The 22,712-nt window shown below is 39.8% G+C and overlaps 1 protein-coding gene across 15 annotated transcripts in view; it reads right to left on the bottom strand.

Moving 5' to 3' along the window:
• Positions 1-11,737: 11,737 nt before the first annotated feature.
• TNRC6B (trinucleotide repeat containing adaptor 6B) overlaps positions 11,738-22,712 on the bottom strand; it is a 136,786-nt gene continuing 125,811 nt past the window's right edge. For 11 of the 15 annotated variants that reach the window (XM_075500219.1, XM_075500190.1, XM_075500209.1 and 8 more), the window contains 6 exons: positions 19,227-19,373; positions 18,871-18,966; positions 16,005-16,325; positions 15,542-15,612; positions 13,532-13,671; positions 11,738-12,579 (listed from right to left, as the gene is read on the bottom strand). In XM_075500219.1, coding sequence (XP_075356334.1) covers positions 12,189-12,579; positions 13,532-13,671; positions 15,542-15,612; positions 16,005-16,325; positions 18,871-18,966; positions 19,227-19,373 — 1,166 coding nt within the window. In that variant the 3' untranslated portion in view covers positions 11,738-12,188. The remainder of the gene's footprint in view (positions 12,580-13,531; positions 13,672-15,541; positions 15,613-16,004; positions 16,326-18,870; positions 18,967-19,226; positions 19,374-22,712) is intronic. The other 4 variants (XM_075500291.1, XM_075500227.1, XM_075500199.1 and 1 more) reach the window with 3 other exon arrangements.

Raw genomic sequence — 22,712 nt, forward strand, 5'->3', positions numbered from 1 at the left:
TTTCAGCTTCTTTCTCTGCAGAATCACTGTATAACGCTTCACCTTGAGTACTGGCAGAGAAGGAGAGGGTGGCATACGGCAACAGTGGAGAGATGTTCCTAAGGCCACGGGGAGCAATGCAGGACAGAGAGGACCAGGGAGTGTCAGATAGGAAGAGTTCGGCTACAGAAACCATATTCTTGGTATTTCAAAGGCCAAATTCCAAAAGGCATGGGCTCATATGCACATCCCTGAGACGCACATCCAAGAAAGAAGAAACAACGACCATGTGATTGGAGAGGGGAGAAAGTAGCAGAGGTTCCCTGACAGCTGTGGGATTTACCCAATGAAGACCTCTTCCCCCACCACCCTCCCAGAGACATTCTGGGAGAGCTGTAAGGCATATACATAAGCAGCATCTACTATCATTCCCTCTGTTCCTACGTTTTACTGGGAGGTGATGGCTTCTGTATATCATGGACAAAAAAGAGACACTGCATTTGAAGTGTCACTGGTAACACACAAATTAATTCAGGGAAGGAAACAGGAAGCTACTCTGCCCTTCATCCCTGGAGCAGCAGCATAAAGTGGCAATGTTCTTCATATTACAGTCCCCTCTCTGGAACTACACACCACCACCTCCCCTTCCTGATGGCAGGAAAAGATGTGTCCACTTGAAAGATGACATTACCAAAACTCTATTTAAAGGCAGGGAAAAGTACACAAACTGATTCAGATTTGGTGGTCTGGTGAAAGAAGCAGCAAGCTCAAAGTACTTCAGTCAAGTTTGAAGGTTATCTAAAAGTACAACGTGTGACCTGTAGCAACACTGGCATAACTATGTAAGTAAGAGCAGGAGAAGGAAACTGGCCTAAAGACAGAGGAGGAGTATGAGTAACTGAATCTCCATCAACTTCTGTTATTCAGGATCTGAGTGTCTGATGGCTTTAGTCATTTAAAAAAAAAAGTTATCTCCCTCCACACAAGCAAACAATATAAAAAGAATGAGTGATCTTGCTGTAAAAACCTCGTAATACTTCTATTATGCTTTTTATCGTTAAAGCACTTCACAAACATTTACTAGTTGATCCTCACAAAACCCCTGTGAGGTAGGTAAGTATTATTATCACCCCCGCTTTACAGATGAAAAAAACAAAGGCAAAGAAGTTAAATGACTTGCCCAAGGCAAGGGAAGAGTAAGGGCCAATGTTAAAATTCAGGAGTTCCAGGTTTCTGGTCCTCTGCTCAAAATCACTAGTTCAAACATCTCTTTAGAAAGGAGATAACAGATGGAAATAAAAGCCCATTAAGTTTAGAAGAAAAGGTAAGATCTAAAAGGTTACATCAGAAGGGGAAATGTACTACGAGGTATTTTTGTGAGTGAGTTTAAACTTCAGATTTTTTTTTTCCTTTTCCTTTTTTTGAAAGGCAATCTGACAGAGTGGAACCCTGATAAGATCACATCTGCAAGGCAGGCACAGATGCGAAAGTGATCATCAAGTCTATTACTTATTACAGTACTGTGAATGTCAAAAAAATAAAATTGCTGCATGAAAACACTGAATACAGGCAGGATAATCTCTCAGTTTATGATATTACATCTAAGATAATGCCAAGGATAATGCAGGTACCATGGTACACCATGGACAAAGGAAAAAGTCAAGTCAAAGGGTCCCTATTAAGATGATGAAGAGGGCAGCGAGATATACATTTTTCTGAGGAGACTACTCCTGGAAGCTCAGCAAGCTTCAAGGAAGACACATAATTCACAATGACTGCATTTTGGAGATGTGAGAAAGTGAAACCTTTTTTATGACCATTATGATACCACCTTATAGCAAAAAGGATCATTTCTTTTAGAAGGCCTTGTCTACACATCAGTCTACATTCCCTAAAATTTCACACACTACCAACATTAATGCTAAGTCACTGGCAGTAATGCCAGACAACAAAGCACTGGTAGCTGCTGATGTTGAAAAAACACAGTCCTCACAGTCATGCTTTGATCAGCACTAGAAAGTAAGTACCACCTCCACCATCTTGTCCATAGCTGTGCTGCCACTGTATGAGCCATGCCAGAAACAGCAGCAAAGAAAATTTTAGGCAGAAGAAAGTGTAGACATCAAGGACCAGCTGTGTTCCAGTTCTCCTGGAAGAGCACAAGGACTGCTGTAATGGAAAACGAGTAGTAAATCCAAAAAAGACAGTGCCTGTGGCACTGTGTTTCCTGAGCTTGACAAGGGCCAGAACACAGGAGGCGGTAGATAGTTTCCCAGGTAGAGCTGGTGTCCCATTCACCCTATTGGCCCTGGGTTAACACTGCACGGCTAGAATTCACAATCCTGCACACGGTTTAGAGCTGATTTTGTTTTGCAGTCAACATTAGTCTTCCAAATCTCTGCCCAGTTACCTAATGGCCAACTTCTGAAAACAAGAAGTTCTTATCAACTCCTTTTTATTTCAAAGTCATCACCTCCCCACTTCCCCAAACTATAATGGATATACCATGGACACAGAAACTCCTCAACAGTTTAGCAAAGCTATCTTTGTCCCCTACACCCCCTTTGCAGAATGCATAGTTTACAATTCACTTACAAAATAAAGAAGCAATGCTGACCACATATGGGACCTTTTTTTTGAAAAAAGAACAAACAACCTCTTCTTAAGTTCAGTATCAAAATTCACATTTGCATAATAATACATTTCAAGGCCATTAGAGAGGAATGAGAGCGAAGCAAAGAAAACTGCAGAGTCTCTCCTCTCTTTGTCTTCCTGAATAGAGCTGAGGGATCCCACTGGAGTTTCTTTTCAGGGTGGGAACTACGAAGGGCTACAGCAACAGCTCTTGATCTCGTACACCTCATGTTTTGGGTGGGACGAAGAGGTGAATTATTAGGAAAAAAAACAAATGGAAGGAGACACTGCAGATTCCCATGTTTAGCTACAAACAGCTTCGAAGAAACAAAAAATTACTTCAGATTTTTTTTTCCTTTTAAACACTTCTACCTCACCATTTCAAAAACTCTTTTTTTTCTTCTTGTGTAATACCCTGTTCATTTACATGGCAACGTTAAGTGTGCTGGAAGTTGAAGGGTTGAAAAAAATAAATTTTCCTGTTTCTCTTATCAGGACACGGACAGAGAGGGTAAAAGTGTGCCTGCACCCACTATTTAACAGAAGCTACAAAACATCCTCTTCTCTACATGTATAAATTTGTCTCAAACATCACTGTGTTTCAATTCTCCAGTGCTTACAAAAAATAAAGCCACACGCACTCACACTCATGCACGCAAACGTAAAGAGAAGCCACAGAATACATATACAAACTCATCCTGCAACGGCAGACTAGCCTAGAACTATGAACAGCTTCTGTGCATCACATGACAACATCCCTTCACCCCCCCCCCCCCCGATCTCTACCATATATGAATACGTATTGTGCAGTGTAGAGACCAGCCCAAAGATGCTGCTTGTCAAAAGGGACCAGTGGGCTGCAATCTCGATGTCTGACCTCTTGAAAGAATACATTGACCATTGTCTCCCCTCCAGCCCAAGCGGTCTCCTCAATTAGACAGTCACTATACTCACAAAGGCACATTCATAAATACCACATTTAACTTACTGCTTGTAAAAACATAGAAAGAGGAAAACGTTAAGCGCTTATACCCCAACCCATCCCTACTGACCCAGCAAGAAGTATCACAATAACGTATCACTTGGTGAGACCTTACTCTACCTTTAGAAGGTACATATTAAAGAAGTCTTCCAACACCTCTTTTTAAAATTTTTTTTGCATAAATGAATGCTTTTTTTGTTTTTGGCTTACATATTTTGGAATACAGCACACTCACTATAAAGCTCTGTTGTAAGGCTACCCCCTAAAGTAAGGCTGTTCTACCTTGGCTTGCATTTTCACTTCATTTTGCTTCTTCTCCACATGTCCCCAAAACAAAACAAAAAAACCCACACAGCGCCTTATATAGAAAGGGTAAGCCATATCTGGCAGGGAGAGGGAAGGGAAAGAAAGCATGTAATATCATAACCTTGTCACTAAAATAGCTATTCTAACAAGCTGTGCAACCTGCTCTTACTGCTCAACAGTAAATGATGGAGAAAATGTTCACTTATGGTTGTGTTTCATCTGAAACAGAAGCTTCCACTTTGTCTCAATTAAAAAAAAAAAAAAACAAACAGATTAAAAAAAAATGAGGAAGTTAGTTCTGTGAATGCAACAACACACACTAATAGCCAAGAGGAGGCATTTAGTGCTCAAGGAAACACTTCTTGATAAGCACTGCCTCCTTGTATTGCGCATCCACGCAAACTTCTCCAGTCTCTTCCCCTCTGCCCACCACAGTCAATGTTTGCTGCAAAAATACTTAACGCTGGCTGGCACAATGCATTCTTCCCCCTTTTTTTTTCCCTCTGGAGTGCTCTGTATTTTTTTTTTTTTTTTTTACAGAAAGGCTCTCAGAGTTAAGTCAAAAAACTCCCTTTCTCACTACAAAGTTAACAGGAGCCCTAACACTGCTGAATGTCACCAGTACCAACTGTCACACATACAGGGCGAAAATGGCTCTTTGCAGAGGGCACTTGATTTGCTAGAAGCTTGCTTATATAGCACAGGATTCTGGGAGACTTTTAGAGAAAAATTTCCTGCATAGCTCGATGAAAAGCAACACGCACGCAAACCGTGGATGCAAACGGACATTGTCTGCTGCGTGCCACAGATGAAGCTGCATCTATCTTGGCCTGACAATAGTTTTAAAAATAGGCTCCAAACCATCAGGAGCTGTGGCGCTTTTTGTAGCACAGATGAAACCTTAAATCACTTTTCATATAAGGATTAGAAGCTACAGTTACTACATCACAAAGTTTAAAGTCTCACATAACACCACAAAATAGAGAGCTATATTTTAAACAGGACCCTGACTCAGTTTTAACAGCAATGTAGACAGACCCTTGAATTCTACGGACCCTTGAATTCTACGGTAGACAAAGCTCTGCTTGGTGAGTCACTACAAAATGGACCTGTTTCCTATTATCTACTGCAGGGGAACTTTGGTAAAATTCAGCAACACTGGTACTTACAGTGATGGGACACTTAAGCAAAACATTATGAGGGACATGAACTAGCAAGGCGCTAAAAATCTCCAGTTAGGCTCCTGTCATTTAGGCCAATCAACAACTCTGCTCCAGCATAATTTTTGCTTTGTGTTTTAGGTCTGGATGTGAGTTCAGCACAACAGGGAAAACAGGCTCTGTCTACATTGGGGAAACTTTACAAATTTCTCCCCATTACTGTTAACACCCTTCTGTCACAGGTGGAAGCCTAGTACTGGAGGTGAAGGAAGAGAGTTTGGGTTTTAGACATCTGTATTTTGATCACAGCGGGAATGACTGATATGATCTAACAGTATCAGTTCCTAACATTGCAAAATAGTAGCAAATAAACTAGACAACTGAAATGGTATTTTGTGCAAAATTAATTTAGACAAACCAACAGATTCTGCATATGTTGTTTCAGACTCAGGACCAAAGTTGCACTTCAACAGCTTTTTTTTTTGTTTGGGGTTTTTTTTTTTTTTTAGAATTCATTTCAACTTAGTTTTCTTGGCATTACTTTCCTGCCCACAAATACATGCATGCATATTTACAATTAAGGAAGCTGCTTCTGCTAGTGGAACCTTACCTCTTTAGAGAGAAAAAAAACTACCTTTTACTCAATCAGGACTCATACCCTGAGATGTTAACCATCCACCACAAAACCAGCATTTCAATCCACTTGAGAAACCTGGATACTAAGGGTCACATGATTTACAGTGAACGTGATATATGCAACATAGATGTTTGCTGCATTGGAAATACAACAGGTCCTCATCTGCTACCTTGGCCCCAATCCAGCTAAGGTTTACTTACACAAAGAGCCCTTACCCGAGCAGTACTCACTCATTTAAGGTCAGTGGGACTAATTTATGTGAGGATCACTCCTGATTTCCTGGACCAGACTTGGCCAAATTTGGGTATCTCAGATATACATACAGTACTCCTCTTAAAGTCAACAGGAAAACAATATGGACAAACAGAATTAGGAGCCTAAGAGGTAAACGTAATAAAGAATGATGAAGGAAAAAAAAAAAAATCTACAGTACTGTTTGGATGCACTACCAAGACACAGTGGAAGATGTGGCAGCATTTTTAGGAAGAAATAATAGGGGAAAAGTTCTAAGGAATAAACATTTAGAAATTCCATGGCAGGGGGGAGAGGCCAACTTAATTCTCAATTGTTATTTAATCTTTGAGATGGTTATCCCAGCCAGTTTGTTGAAAACATCCTGTTTCTATTGCAAAGTAAAAATACACTTAGATTAATATTCTTGCTCATTACACAAGCCACTTAACTTGAAGCAAAATAAAAAACTTGTAAGAAAAACCTGATACCCTGTGATTGGGAAAAAACCCCAAACCAACAAAAAACCCATTCAAGACTGCTGGGCAAGTGTCCAAGTAAAAGCATAAAAACACTGGGGAAAAGATGGCAAGTCTTCCAAAGTACATGGTATTAAAACTGCTTTCCAAAGTAAATGTCAGAGGTGTCAACACAGGTTTCTGAGCTGTATCCCATCTTTTTTTTTTTTTTTGCTTGCTAGACTTTGTTATCACTTCTAAAATGAAATACTCAAATGGAGCAAAGAATTATCATAGCCATTAAAAAACTCTCAGCTTGATACACACTGAAGGGTGGGGTAAGCAAAGTGGCTGGTAACAAATAGATACTTGCTTAGAAGACTGCTAAAATGTTGGGGGTTTTTTGTTGTTTGTTTGGTTTTTTTATGAATTAAGCACTGAAGGATTCAAAATGAGAAAAAACCAGGAATACTGAAACCACTTGTAAAGTATGTAGATGTTTAAACTGTATAACCTGGAGAACAAAAACCAAGAACAAAATGATAGAAAGAGTTCTGTTTATCATTTCAGAAAGTAAAAAGTGTTTTGCAGGGCAAGATGTTATGTTGGATTTTTATCTGGAAAGAGATGCCGATAGTCTATTTCAAGATGTACTTTCCCCAGCCTCTTTTCCCTACCTTCTTTGTCAGTATGTTTAAACAAGATGCTGCCAAAGACTCCCTCCCTGGAATGGTTCTATAAAAGCCCAGAAGTACCCTAACATCAATTCCTGCTGACTTTTCACTGTTATGAGCTCAAATGGTGGCAGAATATTTACAACATTAAGTGATGGTTGTCCCCAGAAGATGAGTCTGGTTACCACTATGCTCAGGAATCACTTGCAATGGATAGGAGTGGCATGACTTAGCCATACTAGCAACATCATGATTAGCTACATATAATTTGGAGAGGATCAGAACTGTCAACTGTAGTTGGAAAATAGTAAGATCAATGTGACTTTAACAATTTAGTAAAGCTATCACTGAGGAGACAGTCACTAACATTTGCACCCCTGCACATTTAGAGAAAGGAGGAGCAGACTGTTGTACTACAATAGGTCTGGACCCAGCAGACTGCTGAAGCTCCACACTGCCAACCCTTCAGCAGTCAGTCGCAACCCACTTCCAAGTGACTGTCAAGTTCCTGGGCTCTTTTTGACTAAATCCTATTATTTCCTCTCTTTTAGGACACTGCTGATGTGATAAAACACAGCCTCTAGCAAAGCACTCAAATTTTTTCTGTAAAATAAAAAATTAAAATAAAATCTCCAACTCCCTAAATAAAACCTCCTCTACTGGCCCATGACAGGATTTCTTTTTTTTTAAAGCAATTATTATTATTATAATAAATGCATTATTTTCAACACACACGTATACACTCAGATGTACACGCAGTGCAACAAGAAAACACTGGGCAACTGATATGAAAAGGACAGGAATTTGGCATCTGTTTTTTTTTTAAATAATAAAAGTTATTTCAACAACTGTTATATGTAACTCATTGCACGACATGCTTACGCAGCATGCTCTTTTTTCTTAAGAACGGGTACATTTATTTCCATGAAGTGGCTATACTGCCTCACCTTGCCTTGTCTTCCCTCCCTTCCCCTACTGTAGGGCATGTGGGTGCATGTAAAAAGGCACTAGCGCGGTTTTTGTGGTTTGAGCCTAGCCATTTCAGGCGGAGTAAGCCCCTGACCCTTAGAGCTGGGAGACAGAAGTTGGCCATCCCAACACTGAACTCAAGTTCAAGACTGTAAGTCCTGACAGCCAGCAGCAATAGGGTGAACAAAAGAGTTTAACAGGTATTTCCCTCATGTAAAGTAAAACAGAAAGACTGGGAGGTGGGGTGGGTGAAGAAAAGCAAGCGGCAAATCTCCAAGTGGGGAATAAAACTGACCAAATAGCTGAAAACAGGAAAGTTGATTTCTAATGTACATTTTACTGGAGTTTTTCCATATTCTCTCCTTTTTCTGTACTGAAAAAGGCAGAATAATAAAACTACTTCATTACTGGGTATTCTGTCAGCACTGGTTTTCTTTAGCACTACTTAAAAGTGGTTTAAAGAAGCACCATCATGTATTTCCTGCTAGTCGTCCTGAGGACTCTTTCAGTTAAACTATACTGCATTTTAATTAGGTTTATAGTTTCACTTTGCTTTTAAAAAGGTGCTTGGAAGAATATTTTTGTTTAGTTTCAATCAAGAGGGAACAAAGTGATAGATTTCCATTCACACACTTCTCTTCTCCATGCAACTGCACACATGTCTGCATGAGTAACAAAGCACTATAAATGATAACCCTTCTTCTCCCACAACTTGTTTAAGAGTACAATGAATTTCTGTTGCTGATATTGAGAAGTTTTCTTAATGTATTTTAATTTGTACAGTTTTTAAAATTCTTGATCCCCCGCTTGACAGTAACATTTGGAGATTTTTTCTTTTTTTCTTTTTCTTTTTATTTATTTTTTTTTAGCATTTTTATTTTAAAGTAAAAACTTTCAAACATTTTGAAGATTCAGGAACTTGTAAAAGTTTATCAACAAGAAACAGCCATCTATCTAGGATAAGATAAGGTTAAATAAACCATCTTCAAAAAACTGGCTTCCTACCCTAGAATTCCTGAGAATGCTTGCAAATTTAAAGCAGGAAAATAAAATGTTAAAATAAAAACAAAAACACTGTTAAATGCTCCCAGAGTTAGTCTTCATCTAAAATATATATATGCACTTTTTGGTCTTTTTTTTTTTTTTTTGTACGTTTTAATTTTTTTCCCTTTAAGCTTACAATGGAAGAACAATTTAGCTTTTCTTTTTAAATATTTCAAATCCCTCATTATGTCTTGTAAACAAGAGGGGCTCTAGCACCCGGCTTTCACCGTAGTATCGCAATGAACTCAACTAGCCCAAAGTGCAGGAAAAGGGACCTTAGGGCAGGTTGGGAGAGAGAAGTGAGGGTGGAACACAGCAATGAACCAGCATGTATAGCAAATCATGTGACAGAACGGATACTGGCTTAACGCAGGCCAAAGGTGCTTCACTAGGAAGGTACTGCTGGCACAGGACTTTTAAGAACCTGCTCTGCATGTCTGAGCATGGCTGGTCTTCAAGCAGAGACTAGCAGAAACAAAGCTTTATGGATGTCTGCACACGAGGGGCACTAGCTAGCAGGAGCTGGAAGAGAGCATTTTGTTTCTTTGTGCATGGTGGGATGGATGAAGGAGGAGACGTGATAGAAAAGTATATTCAGAAGGGGCCAGAGTATGCTGCACACTCCAGTTTACTAAACAAATACAAACCTACTCATACTTTTTGTCACATAACACTTTGCATACAAATCTACAGGCATGTGTATATGCAGCATTTCCCTCAGTCAGTCTTCCTCGTGACATTGGGTTTACATAGAAAGGGCGAATTAAAAAAAAGCCACTCGACTCCCTAGCCCTTCCCTCCCACCCCCAGCACACAGGCATACACACACACATGCGCGTGCACACACACACACACACACACACCCCTACATTACTTGAATCTGCTTTTGCTTCTCCCCACCCAACCCATGCTTAGAGTTAAATGTGTAAGACATTGTCATATCCTTCAATGAAAACGTTGAAGAAAGAGACTCCCCTATCCTACCCCCCAGGTAATAAAGCCTGAGCACTGCTCCCACTGAGGGCTGGAATGGACAGGTATGTGCTGGTACAGAATGTCGGCACTTTGTTAGACAGTATAACAGCTAGACAACACCACATGGAAGTCCTAGCACTTACAAAAAAAGTACCAGCATCTCTCTTGCCTCATCTCCCGGCCCCACCCCCCCCCAAAAGACTTCCTGCTTTGTGTCAAGGGATGTTCCTTCAAGTCTGCTACAACTCTTTTCACAACAACAGGTCTTAAAAGTTTTGTTCCCAGCGCACACATGCACGCACACACTGGCTATCACTGTGGATTATAGGTCACCCCTATCCTGCCCCAGAGTACTACTACACTGATGCTAAAAAAAAAAACCCCAAACCTTTCCTTAAATACAGAAATTAAAAAGCAACAGTACAGAAAAAGTAAAAACAAAAAACAAAAAGGTGCAATACTTTTTTTAAAACAAAAAAAGTCTTTGCTAGTTATATACCTCCCTAAGCAAAACCACGTACACAGGAAAAAACACAACACAGAGAAAAAAAAGGAAACATTTGAAGTACACACTGGTTTAAGAACATTCGTAAGTAAACGTTTCTGTCAGTGATGGTCTGGTGCTGTAATACACCAAGGCCTGGCACAGGTAACGCTCACCATGAAGGACGCAGAAAGGAGTTAGCTGCATGTGCTTTCAGGAGATGAGGCAGGCCGGCCAGCAATTTGCTGACACGATTTAGTTTTTGTCAGTTTTAATACAAGCAGTAAGTCAATTAAAAGGCTAATTTGGTTGGGCTGGACTTTCAAGCTTTTGATGTATTCTTCAAGAATGAATATGGGTGCCCATTTATAGGTTTGAGGGAGAAAAGAAACACTTTTTTTTTTTTAAAGCTACTGAAGCTTGTGAGAGACTGAATAAGAACATTTGTCTTAGCTGCACAGAAAATGGCAATGTCTTCTTTCCTTCTCTTTTCCTCTTGTTGGAAGAAAAAAATGGCTTGCATTATATAACAAACATTCTAGGGTTCACTCAGTACAAAAACCCCACATGCAGACATAAATAAATAAATACACTGCTACTCAAAAGACAACATTGGCTCCCCTCTCACCAAATCCTTTGGATATGGCAGTGTTCTGCTCTACCACAGGGTTAGAACAAGGGCTAGGAAGCAACTACCCACTCAATGATGTGCAGACTTGAGATAGCACCCTGCTAAAATGAATTTAAAAAAACCTACTGATAGATTTTAATCCAGCCCAACTGGATTCTGCTTCAGCCACAGGGACTCCACCATGCCTGTCTTGTTTTCAGCATCAAGACATGCAGATGGCCAGCCAGCCCGTAGACCATCAGCAATGCAGCGTTTCAAGATTATATATATGTAGAGAAAAAAATGCACACACACAAACATGTGCACACGCACTCACACAGAAACAAGCACACGTGGGCAGTTACATGTGCCAGAACACACTGGTACTTATCAACCAGCCAATCACAAAGTGTTGGTTTTTTTGTTTTGTTTTGTGTTTTTTTTCTTTTTTTCTGTTTTGTTTTTTTTTTTTTTGTGGGTTTTTTAATTTTTAAAATTTTTTTTAGACTTTTTTTGTTTTTAAAGTGAGGCTCCGTCAAGTCTCCCCCCCCCCCCCCCCCTTTTTTTTCTTTTGAACCCCTCCCCTACCCCAACCCAACATGGTAGACCTAAGGACGGAAACACACCCAGTGCAAACAAAGTTAAAAAGCTATTTTTTCAGTATATATGTTTCTTAGCAACAACTTCCGTATAACATGAAAAAGTGAAAAACTAGAAACTAATTTTTTTAATTTTTTGTGTTTAAATTTAAATGGTATGTGTACTTGCTTCACATTGTCTTTCTAAGTTGGCGTTCATGATTCAAGTATTTCAAGAGTGATATGTTCTCTTTTTGGATTCATATTCCAAACGAAAAACTGAAGTTATATAAGGGAGGCAACTATGTGCTCAGACAGTCTGTCAATGACCCACCTTTTTTTCTCTCTCCGTTTTCTTTTTTCCTTTTATAAATGTATTTATTGCAAGTTGAAAAAAACGAAAAGGTCAAGTTAGTGCTGCTGCTGTTCCAAAAAAGGTCACGAGGTCAGAGTTGAAAGTTCTAAGTTCAGATTGAATCCGACCCTCCTCCCAGAAGGTCTCCAGGTAGTAAGGGAGCAGGGCTGCCCATTCTGTGTGGATCCTCTACGCTTGGGACCCCCCACAAGCTTGAAGAATAGTTTGGGGGCCCCCACAATGAAGCGCCAGTGAGATCACCCCCACTGCTGCCGCCGCCGCCACCACTGCTCCACTGCCCAAGCCCTGTTGACCCACCAAAGAGATTCAAAGCAGGTCCAACTGGATCTGTCTGGTTCTGTCCTGTCTCCAGGGACTGCCAGCCTGCTGTGGGTGCACTTGGGGTTGCTGCAGGTGTAGGGGGCTGAGCTTGTGCCAGAAAGCGACTAACCTCTTCATCTGTGGCAAACTCAGCCAGGATGGTAGTGTTTCCCAACACACACCTAGAAGACAAGATACACGGAAGAAAAAAAGTAGTAATTAGAGCTGGAAGGTAAGGGCAAGGAATTTAGAAGGCATGGAAACAACACTATTAGGTGCCCAAACCAAAGGAGATACCAGCTTACCGCAATGGAGTGAGCACAGAAAACTTTAGCTGTTCTCAACAGTGAAACTGACTCAAAGCACAAGAACTTCCATTTTATAAGGCGGGGGGAAAAGAAAACCCAAACACCAAACCAAACCCCTTCTCCCCAACATTGTTATGCCTGCAACAAAACCTTTATAAATTTAAACTAAGGTCCTGAACATTAACACCAAGAGCAATAAAAGTCCCTATACAGTGTAGCTAAAATGGTAAACGCACATATGCCACCTTTCAAACAAAACAGAGGAAAAACAGGTTAAAAGCCTGTGAAATTCAGGATAACATTAGTATGGTTCAAAAGTTTTCACTGAGTTTAAGGGCTTACACCACCACCCCCACCCCCCCCCAAGATTTTTGTCTCAAAACCTCTCACATTTTCAAAACATATCAGAGCCACAGTCAGCTCCAAAAAGCTTAATAACAGGAAACCTAAGATCTGCAGCTTTTCAAATAAGCTATTTCAGGTGTATCTCAAAACTATAGCAAATTCCCACATATTTGGGTTACGCATAAGAATGATTTTCATCTGAAACAATTCACAAGCTTTTATTAAATGGCCAAAATTGTACAGTAAGGTGCATACAGGTCACAATTCCATCCTATTTGCACCTTCTTAGTTCTGTATGTTCCAGTTTGTGCCAGCAATTAAAGCAACACAAACAGAAGGCATCTTTCTCTTCTTCCTCCGCCGATTAATGAATGAGTCCCTTCCAACCACAATACTTGACACAAGTTTCCAAAGCATAGCACTGGACATTTTGTGTTCATGACTAATGCAGTAATGAAGAACAGACACAGGGATTGCTTACATGTGCAATGCAGACTGGGCCTTGGCCGCCTCCTGTTTGGTGTTGTATCGGATAAGGGCGGTGCCCTGGGTCAGGTTCAGATGGAATGTCAGCAGTGGGCCATGCTGCATGCAGATCGTCCTCAAGGTTGACCCATCGATCTGAGGAAGAACAGCCAGGATAAAGCAGATGTTTGTAACTATTTCTCCAAATGAACTTAAATCCTAACTTCGTTACGGTAATTAAAAGATAACCTGCTCTCAGAAAGGAAAGCGGGTGAAAGCAGTGGGGAAATAAGCAAAGGTGATAGGATTTAATTTTCAAACAGAATCAGTATGCCTTGACTTCTCACAACTACAATGACTTTGCTTTACTGAATAATCTGACTTATCTTTCCCGCTCACTTGTAGCTTGAGTCCAGTTTTCCCCATCTCACTGAGTTTCTTAAATTGTCACTACCCTTATGTTGGCAGGTTTTCCAGTAATTATATACAACTTGTACTTCTCACCATCTTCAGCCATTAGGATTTGTACCAAAGGAAGCAGAATTTGTTAGTCTCCAGCACTCTGATTTCAGTAGAATTTAGATCAACCAGTATTTAAAAGTTCTTTACAAAACTGGACATATCACCTCTACAATGAGGGTTTTTAAAAATTTATTTTGGTGCTTTTTTGTCTTTGTGGTTTATGAAACAGTAAGTCACAGAAACAGTCAGTCATCCTTCTGCCAAACCCAGCAATGTTCATTCCTCCTGAACTAATGTTTTCATAGCAGTTGTTGCCTACATTCCTCCTGCAGCAGTAACAGCTTGTTACTTACCTCCAGTAACTGCTGTTCTCCAAGGTGTTCTGTACAGACAGATTCCATTCTTGGTATGCCACAGGAACATGCACACACGAATGGGATCCACATGTGCAGATACTTAAGTAAGTGCTACTTTCTTCCTTCTCCCTTTCCCCCCTATTATATAATACAACTTCAAATGAGGGAAAAGGAAGTTGTGCGTGGGTACAGATATGGACAAAGTTAAAATAGAGAGACTTGAAATGAAGATACTGTCCCTGAATCCATCTTAACACTTCCTTCTCTCTAGTGTACTGACCCACTATGAATAGAGGAGTTGTTATGGAAGAGACAATTATGATCTGCTTCTTTTTCTTTTCTATTAACTTAAATGCCTCCAAAATATATTCTTCTTCCATGAAATGACTCCTAAAGCAGCATTAAACTACCTTGCACAAGGGAGACTCAGAACTGTGCCTCTTCATCACACCACTCCTATTTCCTTCACATCAAGGAAAACAGTCTTTTCTATGAAAGGAGCACAGTTTGCCATTTTGAGTGATCTGAAGGAGACCTTAGTTCCCTTCACATTGATGTTTTCTTAGACTGTAGTAGAAGCATGGTAAATTATCCTGCTGAACAGGGGACTCTCTGTCTAGACCTAAGGGCGCTGCTGATAATCATACAGGCTTTTCCTAAGCATTGAATACAGACTAATTGGGATTGCTGAAACCAGGATCTCCACAGAATTCGTTTTGAATGGAAGCAAGCTCTGAGAATACTTGCAGGAATAACCTAACTAGACTGTTTTTGGCAGGAGCGCTGGAAACATTCTGTGGTTTCACTATGGAAACACCAAAGTGAAAACTGGCAATTACACCAGCTTTCTTATTGACAACATCCCAAAGAACAGTCTCTTTTAACAGCTATAAACCATTCCACATTATGGTCATGCAACTTATCCTCACTTCTAAGAAAAATCTTTCTGTTCCAGTAATTTTTTTTTAAACTCTAGGTAATGAAAGGTTACGATGGTCATGTAGCAAAACCTGAACATCTTAAAGTTAGCTGAAGAGATTACAATAGAAAAACCAATCAGACTGCAGCCCAGTTTAGTAGAAACACATCTTGTGTATGCTGACAAATCTGATTTTGTTAGATTTTATTCAAAGAGAAACAACTGAAGAATACACAAATCTGCATTTTGGTAAAGCAAACAAGTTCCCAGAGACAACAACAGAAAATACCTGTGGAGTGAGATTGTGAAGAACCAGCCAGTAGCTAGGACGAACTGAGCCACCATCGCTCCAAGTAGATGCTGCAAATTAGAAGACAGAGCAATCAAGAAAAATTGTTTTCTTTGTATCAAATCTCTCTTTACAGTCAGGTCTTTCAATCCCAGACAAATTCAGCATTATCAGCCCTGCTAACACATGAAAGCCTAATCTTCGGTCCTGAAAACAAAAATACATCTTTCCTCACATTTCACATCAAGATTCACTTTTTACTAGACTTTACCTTCGAGGAGTTTCCCACCCACAGAAAGCATCTAGTCTTGAAAGACCCCGTGCAGTAGTTATTCCCTCCTGGTAGCTCCCAGCCCTCTTTACTTATCCCCTGCAGCAGGACCTGGGATTCCACACACTACCCCCACCCCAATCACTGACAGTACATTTCCATTTCAAGAAGGAACTTTTTTTTTCCTTTTACCAGACAACTGCAATTTTCTTTCCTCCAAACCATTAGTGCTGTAAAACGTACACTCCTCAGGTCTGATCAATGGTGCTATCAGTTGATTCTTCTCACCAGAGGCAAGCCTTGAGTCCTGTGCCCCCCAGCCCCTGACCGATCGGGATGCTGTGCTGTTCCATGGAGATGATGGTTTGGGGTTGGTCAGGCCAGGAGGCGGGCGGGGCAGCCCTGTAGTGTTCCTTGAGGAAATATGGTTTTTCCACATCTTGTTGGAGAGATGAGTGGGATTGTGTCCTATGGGATCTGGGGACCATGTTGATTTGTAATCACTGAATTTTGCTAGAAAATTAAATAAATTGTATGTATTAGAGAAACCTGTGAGATTCAACTAGCCTTTAACTGTACTATCACTGTTAACCCTTTGAGTGCATTTATATCGGAGACAAGCAGAAAGCACAGAACCATACAATACTTAATTTACCATACCAAAAAAAGCCATGCCACATGTAAGTTGATCTTTGCTTATTTTATATATAGTGACAAAAAAAAAAAATCCCTAGATCATTTATGGTAACATAACCACTCACAGTACATTCAATCATTAATAAGATGAACAGCAACTTTTATGTCCACACTACATTTCATTTGATAATTTCTTACAACTTTGGCCACTACTGACCTTTAATGAAACTGAACCTTCTTCAGGTCATAAACTTGCAGAGAACTGAAATGAGTATTTACCACTCTTGGTCTACTAAGCTAATGCTACCTCCTAAAGATGTCCTCCTATAAGATCAAAGCTTTCTCATGAATCACAAATTTCATACAGGTTGACACAACAGTAACACATAAAGAAGGCCACTCAGCTGTGTGACAGCTGGACTTTTAAACCATCTTGATAGTGCATATTCTTTTTTTTTTTTTTTTACTAGAAAGCATTACCAAATGCCTATTAGGAAAAGTTAAGACCAATAGTGAATATCCCTAACACATTTCAAGAACCCTTTATATAAAGTCCAATAAAAGAGAAAAATTAACACACTCCCAAAAACATCACTATCGGTCATGAATGTTTGGGAGCTCTTCCTAAACCAGTTTTCCTTAAGAAGGTAGACCACAAATTCTCCCACACCTTCTGACACCAAGGGACATTTATCAAACCAAAACCAAACCAAAAGTCAAAATTGCTTGAGTAATTTCTTTTTTCCTTGTTCTGTAACAAGAACCAGCGAACGCAGACAGGGCAATCTGGGGGGGAAGACACTTGTGTCATGAATTATCTTAATCACGAATTATCTTAATCATAACTCGTGCACATGTGTGCAAATACACATATTAAGCTCTATTCACTAACTTATTTGAGTAGTAAATTACTTATTTGAAACAAAGGGTAAAAATCCAGGTTTGCAATATGCCAGGGTGTCACAAAATAATACATTTGGGAATCAAGACCATAAAGCTTTCAGCAAGTAAAAGCATGCTTCATTTTACAGTTGGATCAGTATATTTCCACAACAGAATAACTGTCAATAGCAAGCAGGTTTCAAGCACTAACCTATGAAAGTGTATGAAAGTGCTTAAAAACCTGCTTTCACTAGACTCACTTTGTTTTACAGATATGTGAATTCTAAATCCCTAATTCAGACGACCCACTTTCTGGCTGTAAAATGCTGATGTGTAGTTTAACAAGATGAGCAGAAGATGGTATGTGTGCCAGGCAGTGGTCTAGTTTCCTCAATTCAACTCTGACTTCAATAATTTTTTTATCTCTTGAGTCCTTCTTACATACTAGACATAAATTAAGCAGAGGCAAGAAGCTGATACATGTCATTCCTTTCCCCAGGCTATGAAAGAGAAATCTTTTGTGTCACTGGAATGCTGCATACACAGATACTGCTTCAAACCACAGTCACCTCACAAACTGGCAGTAGGAACACTGTTTTTCTCCAGGGCTAAATAGCATTTTCAACACATTTTGTGCAGATGCTGAGATAACATATGAACACAGCTTTTACTCAGTAAGATGCAAAACCCATGAAGTTTGGGCCAGATGCAGCTCTCATCTGTGTTCATCGCTTCTGCTATTTACACGCAATTCTTCAGTTTAAGTAGTTGTCAAGACAATGATGTCTCAAGAGAGAAAACTGGCATTTGTAAGAAGTTCAAAATCCACATGATTTGTCTGGAGCAAGTATTTCCAGCATCCTTCTCAGAAGTGTGTACAGAGACCATTTTTCTGTACAGACCACTCTGTACTCAGAAGTGTGTACAGAGACCACAAGAAAGCTTTGGAGACCTTCCTACCAAGGATCTGAGGCAGATATCTAAGTTACTATTTACAGGCCAACCATTAAAAGACAGAGGACTAAAAGCTCTCTCTCTTCAGGTTTCAGGGAATAAGTGCTATAAAAGGTGAGGCAAAAATGTTCCCTTCACAGCAGTCCAATATTCTAAAGTTAAAATGAATAAAATAATTCACTTTACTACTCTAATTCCTTAACTCATACATACAGGAGCAGTTAAGTTTAAAAAATTACAACAGTCCCGCAACCCCTTGCACATGTCAACAGACTGTGCATGCGTTTTGTTTTTTTTTCCTTTTGCATCTGCTGCTCACTGCTACCCTAATTCTTTAACTTGCCTAAGTAAGAATTTTGTATCGGGGGTGGGAGGAAGGGCAGAGGATCTTTGTCTAGTTTTTAAAGCAACTACAACAGAGTATGTTATCATCAGGAGGAAAACTATCTGACCAGCCATTCAAATCTTGATTTCTAAGCTTCCTCAGAAATTACTGAAAGACTAAATATTCAAAGTGGAACAAGAATGAGGAACTAGTGACTAGGTGGAAAATGCTTTGTCCAGGTAAGTTTTGGAGCCTGCATACCTGAAGTGCTATGAACGTTGGTGAAGGAATTGTCAGAGGCACTGTAGGGCCAGGCACCAGGTGAAGGCAGCGAGGTGTTGAGGGAAGAATTAGACCCTATCAGAGGGAAAAAGGAGAGAGAAAGAGAAGAGTAGGCTAATTTCATAGAGTTTCTGTAATACTGTTAAACCTCAAGAGAGCCACAGTTTGTACCAATGCCAAGCTTTCATGTGATACACAGCCACGGTGCAAAGGCACATAGGCTTCCTTCATAGTCAAATGCAATAGACTGTTACCCTGTTATGACAGGAACATCAGAATATTCTTGAACATTAGAACGACTTAAATAATCACATACCAGTTGTTCACTGTTTTACCTGTGGTGTTGTCCCGCAGAAGTTGATGGTCAGTATCTACAATGGGAGATGTGGCTGTCCCCCCCAGCACACTTCCAGGAGTCACATAGGGGTCAGATTCAGGGTCAATGTTTTGTATACCTTTCCATGGCACTCCTGGTTGGAACTCTGGAACAGGAGGGAAAAAGGAATTAGATGCAAACAGGGCAATGCCATTTACTGGAATTAACTGTTGAAGATACTTAGAGGGTAAATAATTGTCTTATACATTGTTCCTCAGAAAAATCAGACTTTTCTTAATTAAAATCTGTTTCACATTCCTTTTTCACATATTCCACGGCACTATCTCTAGTGTCTGAATACAAGCCTACACTACAAAAAAAGTGGTGCAAGTGCATACCATATTCCTTTGACTATTTCCGTTTTAGCACATTCACATGAGGCTTCAATAGTTTCACCCTTCCTTAACAGATTACATACTTTTTAAGATATATAAAATTAGACTATATAAGATTAGATTCTGCACACATACTTTGTGTGTGTGCAGAAGCCTTTCTCAAGGAAAGGCTACCTACCTTAAGAGTTTGTAAACACAACATTTGACACTTTACACTGCAGGTACACACACACTTTATACATTACCTATCAATACTGAGGTAATGCTAAGGTGAGATGCCTTGTGGTAAAAGCAATGTATATACTCATTGATGTTCTTCACGCTTCACAATGAGATGGAATATACATATCATGCTTTAGTTTCCTTTCAACTATAGTTCCAGGCATGCTAGATTTTTAAGACAAGAGGATGAGTTATATATAAGTATGAACATACAAAATCTCCAGTTACTGTAAGAAAGATCAGTAACTTGGTTCCTTCTCTGAGTAGATGTTCAATGAATAAAGTGCTGTGGTCAATTTTGGAAGCAGTGATAAGAAAGTAACACTGCCAAACACAAAAACGTGTAAAGAAGCTTCAGATACTACGTGACAACTTGGATAAATGTTAAGAGTGCCAAGGTGGCAGATTCATCCCTTGTATCTACAAGTCCAGGATATGGAATGATACCTTTATTTCCAACATGAAGTTTTGAAATAATTAATGACAGAATATTTGAGTGTAATTAAAAATCCATGATTAAAAGTGTGATCCAGGATGTGCTTTCTGGAATGAAACCATGTAGGGTGAATCTGGCACAGAAGGGTTCATTTCAGTCACCTTTGTAATGAAGCACAGACAAATAGAGAAGAAGCACACACAAATACAGAAGAAAATGTGATAACGACAGGTTCAAACAATTGGCACAGCAAGGGCAGTATTGGATTGTGATAATGCACTGGCAGGAGAATCTCAGAAAAGCCATTAAGAAATGCCCCACTGGGTCAGAACTGTGGTCCATCTAGCCCAGTATTTTGCTAACAGTTGTAGAAGAGATACCATTTAGGGATAGAACACAAACCTGGCCACTATCTGTAGGCTACTGCCCTCACAATCTCCCAGGATCCATAGTCCTTTTATCTAGGATGTCAGAAATAGCCTCTGCTAGCACCTGCTTGTGAAACTGTTTTTCCATCAGTTTATCCAATCACTATTTCAACTGGTTAGTACCATCTGTCTCCAGAAGCTCTAAAAGCAACACATTTCAGAAGTTCACAACTCCCAATAGGAAAAAAAAAAAAAGCTCTCATCTATTTAAAATGTATATCCTCTTAAATCCAGCATTTGCACCATAGTTCTAGTGTTGCAGGATTCACAGAATTACAATTCTGCATTTATCTTGTCCGCTGCCCTCATGATTTTATAAACCTCAGTCACATGTCCCAATCTTTAGTAACTCAACAAAATAATCTAGGATAGCAGATATCAACATTTCTAACAGTATCAGCAATCAGCACTGCATCAAGGAAGGAATCTGCTCAGCTACTGCCAAAATACTGCAATCCCCTGACAAACAGGACCACCTTATGCTTGAGGAACAAGCAATGCAGCTATTGGGTCTAGTCACAAGACCTTCTCTGTTATGAGAGAAAGAATCCATGAACTCAGGTTAGGACCTGGAAATTAGAACTTGTTTGCCAAAAAAAAAAAAAAAAAGAATCCAAGTCTTGCCTTTGTAAACATTTCTGAGAATTGGTGAGACTGAAAATTAAGTGCCTAGTAAGTGCTCATCAAAAAGTTAACCAATATTCAATATTCCAACATGGCTCCAAAGATCAGGTGTACTGTATATAAATACAGTCATTCATCAATATAATCCTCATCTGGAGAAGAGTTTTCCTTGAACTTCAGCATATTGACAAATTTCCAAACTGTCCTTTGGGACTGACAGTTTCTCATGCACATTCACCAACTCTCCCTACAGACATGCTCTTTTATTTCTAGAATAAGTAAAGAGAACATGAAGTGCATTTCTCCACTGATATTTGAAAGGTCCTCCCAAAAAGTTCAAATATAAGATTATTAGGAAAACCATGACAGACACATTCAGGCCAGTTTGCCTGGCGTATATGACTAAACTGCTCCTCAATGAGAAAATTACAGTCTAGTGTTACCTAGGTATGCAAGGCTGTGTGACATAACCAAAAGATATAGTTCTCACCAATGCAGCAAAACTTGCTTTCACCTCCAGCTGTGATATCAGTTTGATTGGGGTACCACTTCATTTATCTTTGTGTTGAACAATACTGCTCTCTTGAACAGCAGAATTTCTGCAGCAGATGGCGTTTAGGAGGAAAACGTGAAACGTGTAGTCACAGTGAATGCTGAGTGACCACTGTATTCATTCAAAGGAAAAACACACCCATTTCAAGAGGTTCTCTCTTGTAAGCTCATTTTCGTTAACAACTTGTATCTCCGCACCAGGAACTGACAGTGGGCCTCATCTACAAGCTTGCAGAGAAAAAGGACCTACAGTGTAAAATCATTTTGGGTCTTTATTCTTCATCAGGGGTGTTGATAAGGTGGATCATGATTTCAGCTAAGTTTTCCTTCTCAAGGAAGCCAATAAGCTAGAGAGGCTATGAGACACCTTAAGTGGCTGATGGTTATGGGGCAATAACACTTGTCCCACTAGTCTGTGGACCTCATAAGAGAGGGCCGGCAATACAGCAATAATTGCATAAAAGCCACATGCCAGAACCCATGATCAGTTACATGACATCTGCAATCACAGTCATGGGCTACTCCTTTACACAAAAAATGAGGATTAGTTCAGGATTTGTGAACTCCAGCTATCCTCTCACAGTGGCGAGGCAGTCAGCAACAGCAAAAATTTTACTTATCACTGACAGTGGGACTGCAGGTATCACTAATGAAGCTCTATGATATCAACGAGCAGCGAAGAGTCACTATTCAGCTTCTACTTCTGTAACAGCCTTCTGGTACCAAGAATCTTGCCAGAGCCAGTGGCTGCTCCAAAACCTGGAAACATGGCAGAGCTGATCCTCACATCCCTCTCTGAACATTCCAAGCAGTACTGTGTTGCTCAGTATTATATAGGGGAATGGTGA

Source organism: Mycteria americana, chromosome 1, assembly GCF_035582795.1.
Source record: "Mycteria americana isolate JAX WOST 10 ecotype Jacksonville Zoo and Gardens chromosome 1, USCA_MyAme_1.0, whole genome shotgun sequence".
NCBI lineage: Eukaryota > Metazoa > Chordata > Aves > Ciconiiformes > Ciconiidae > Mycteria > Mycteria americana.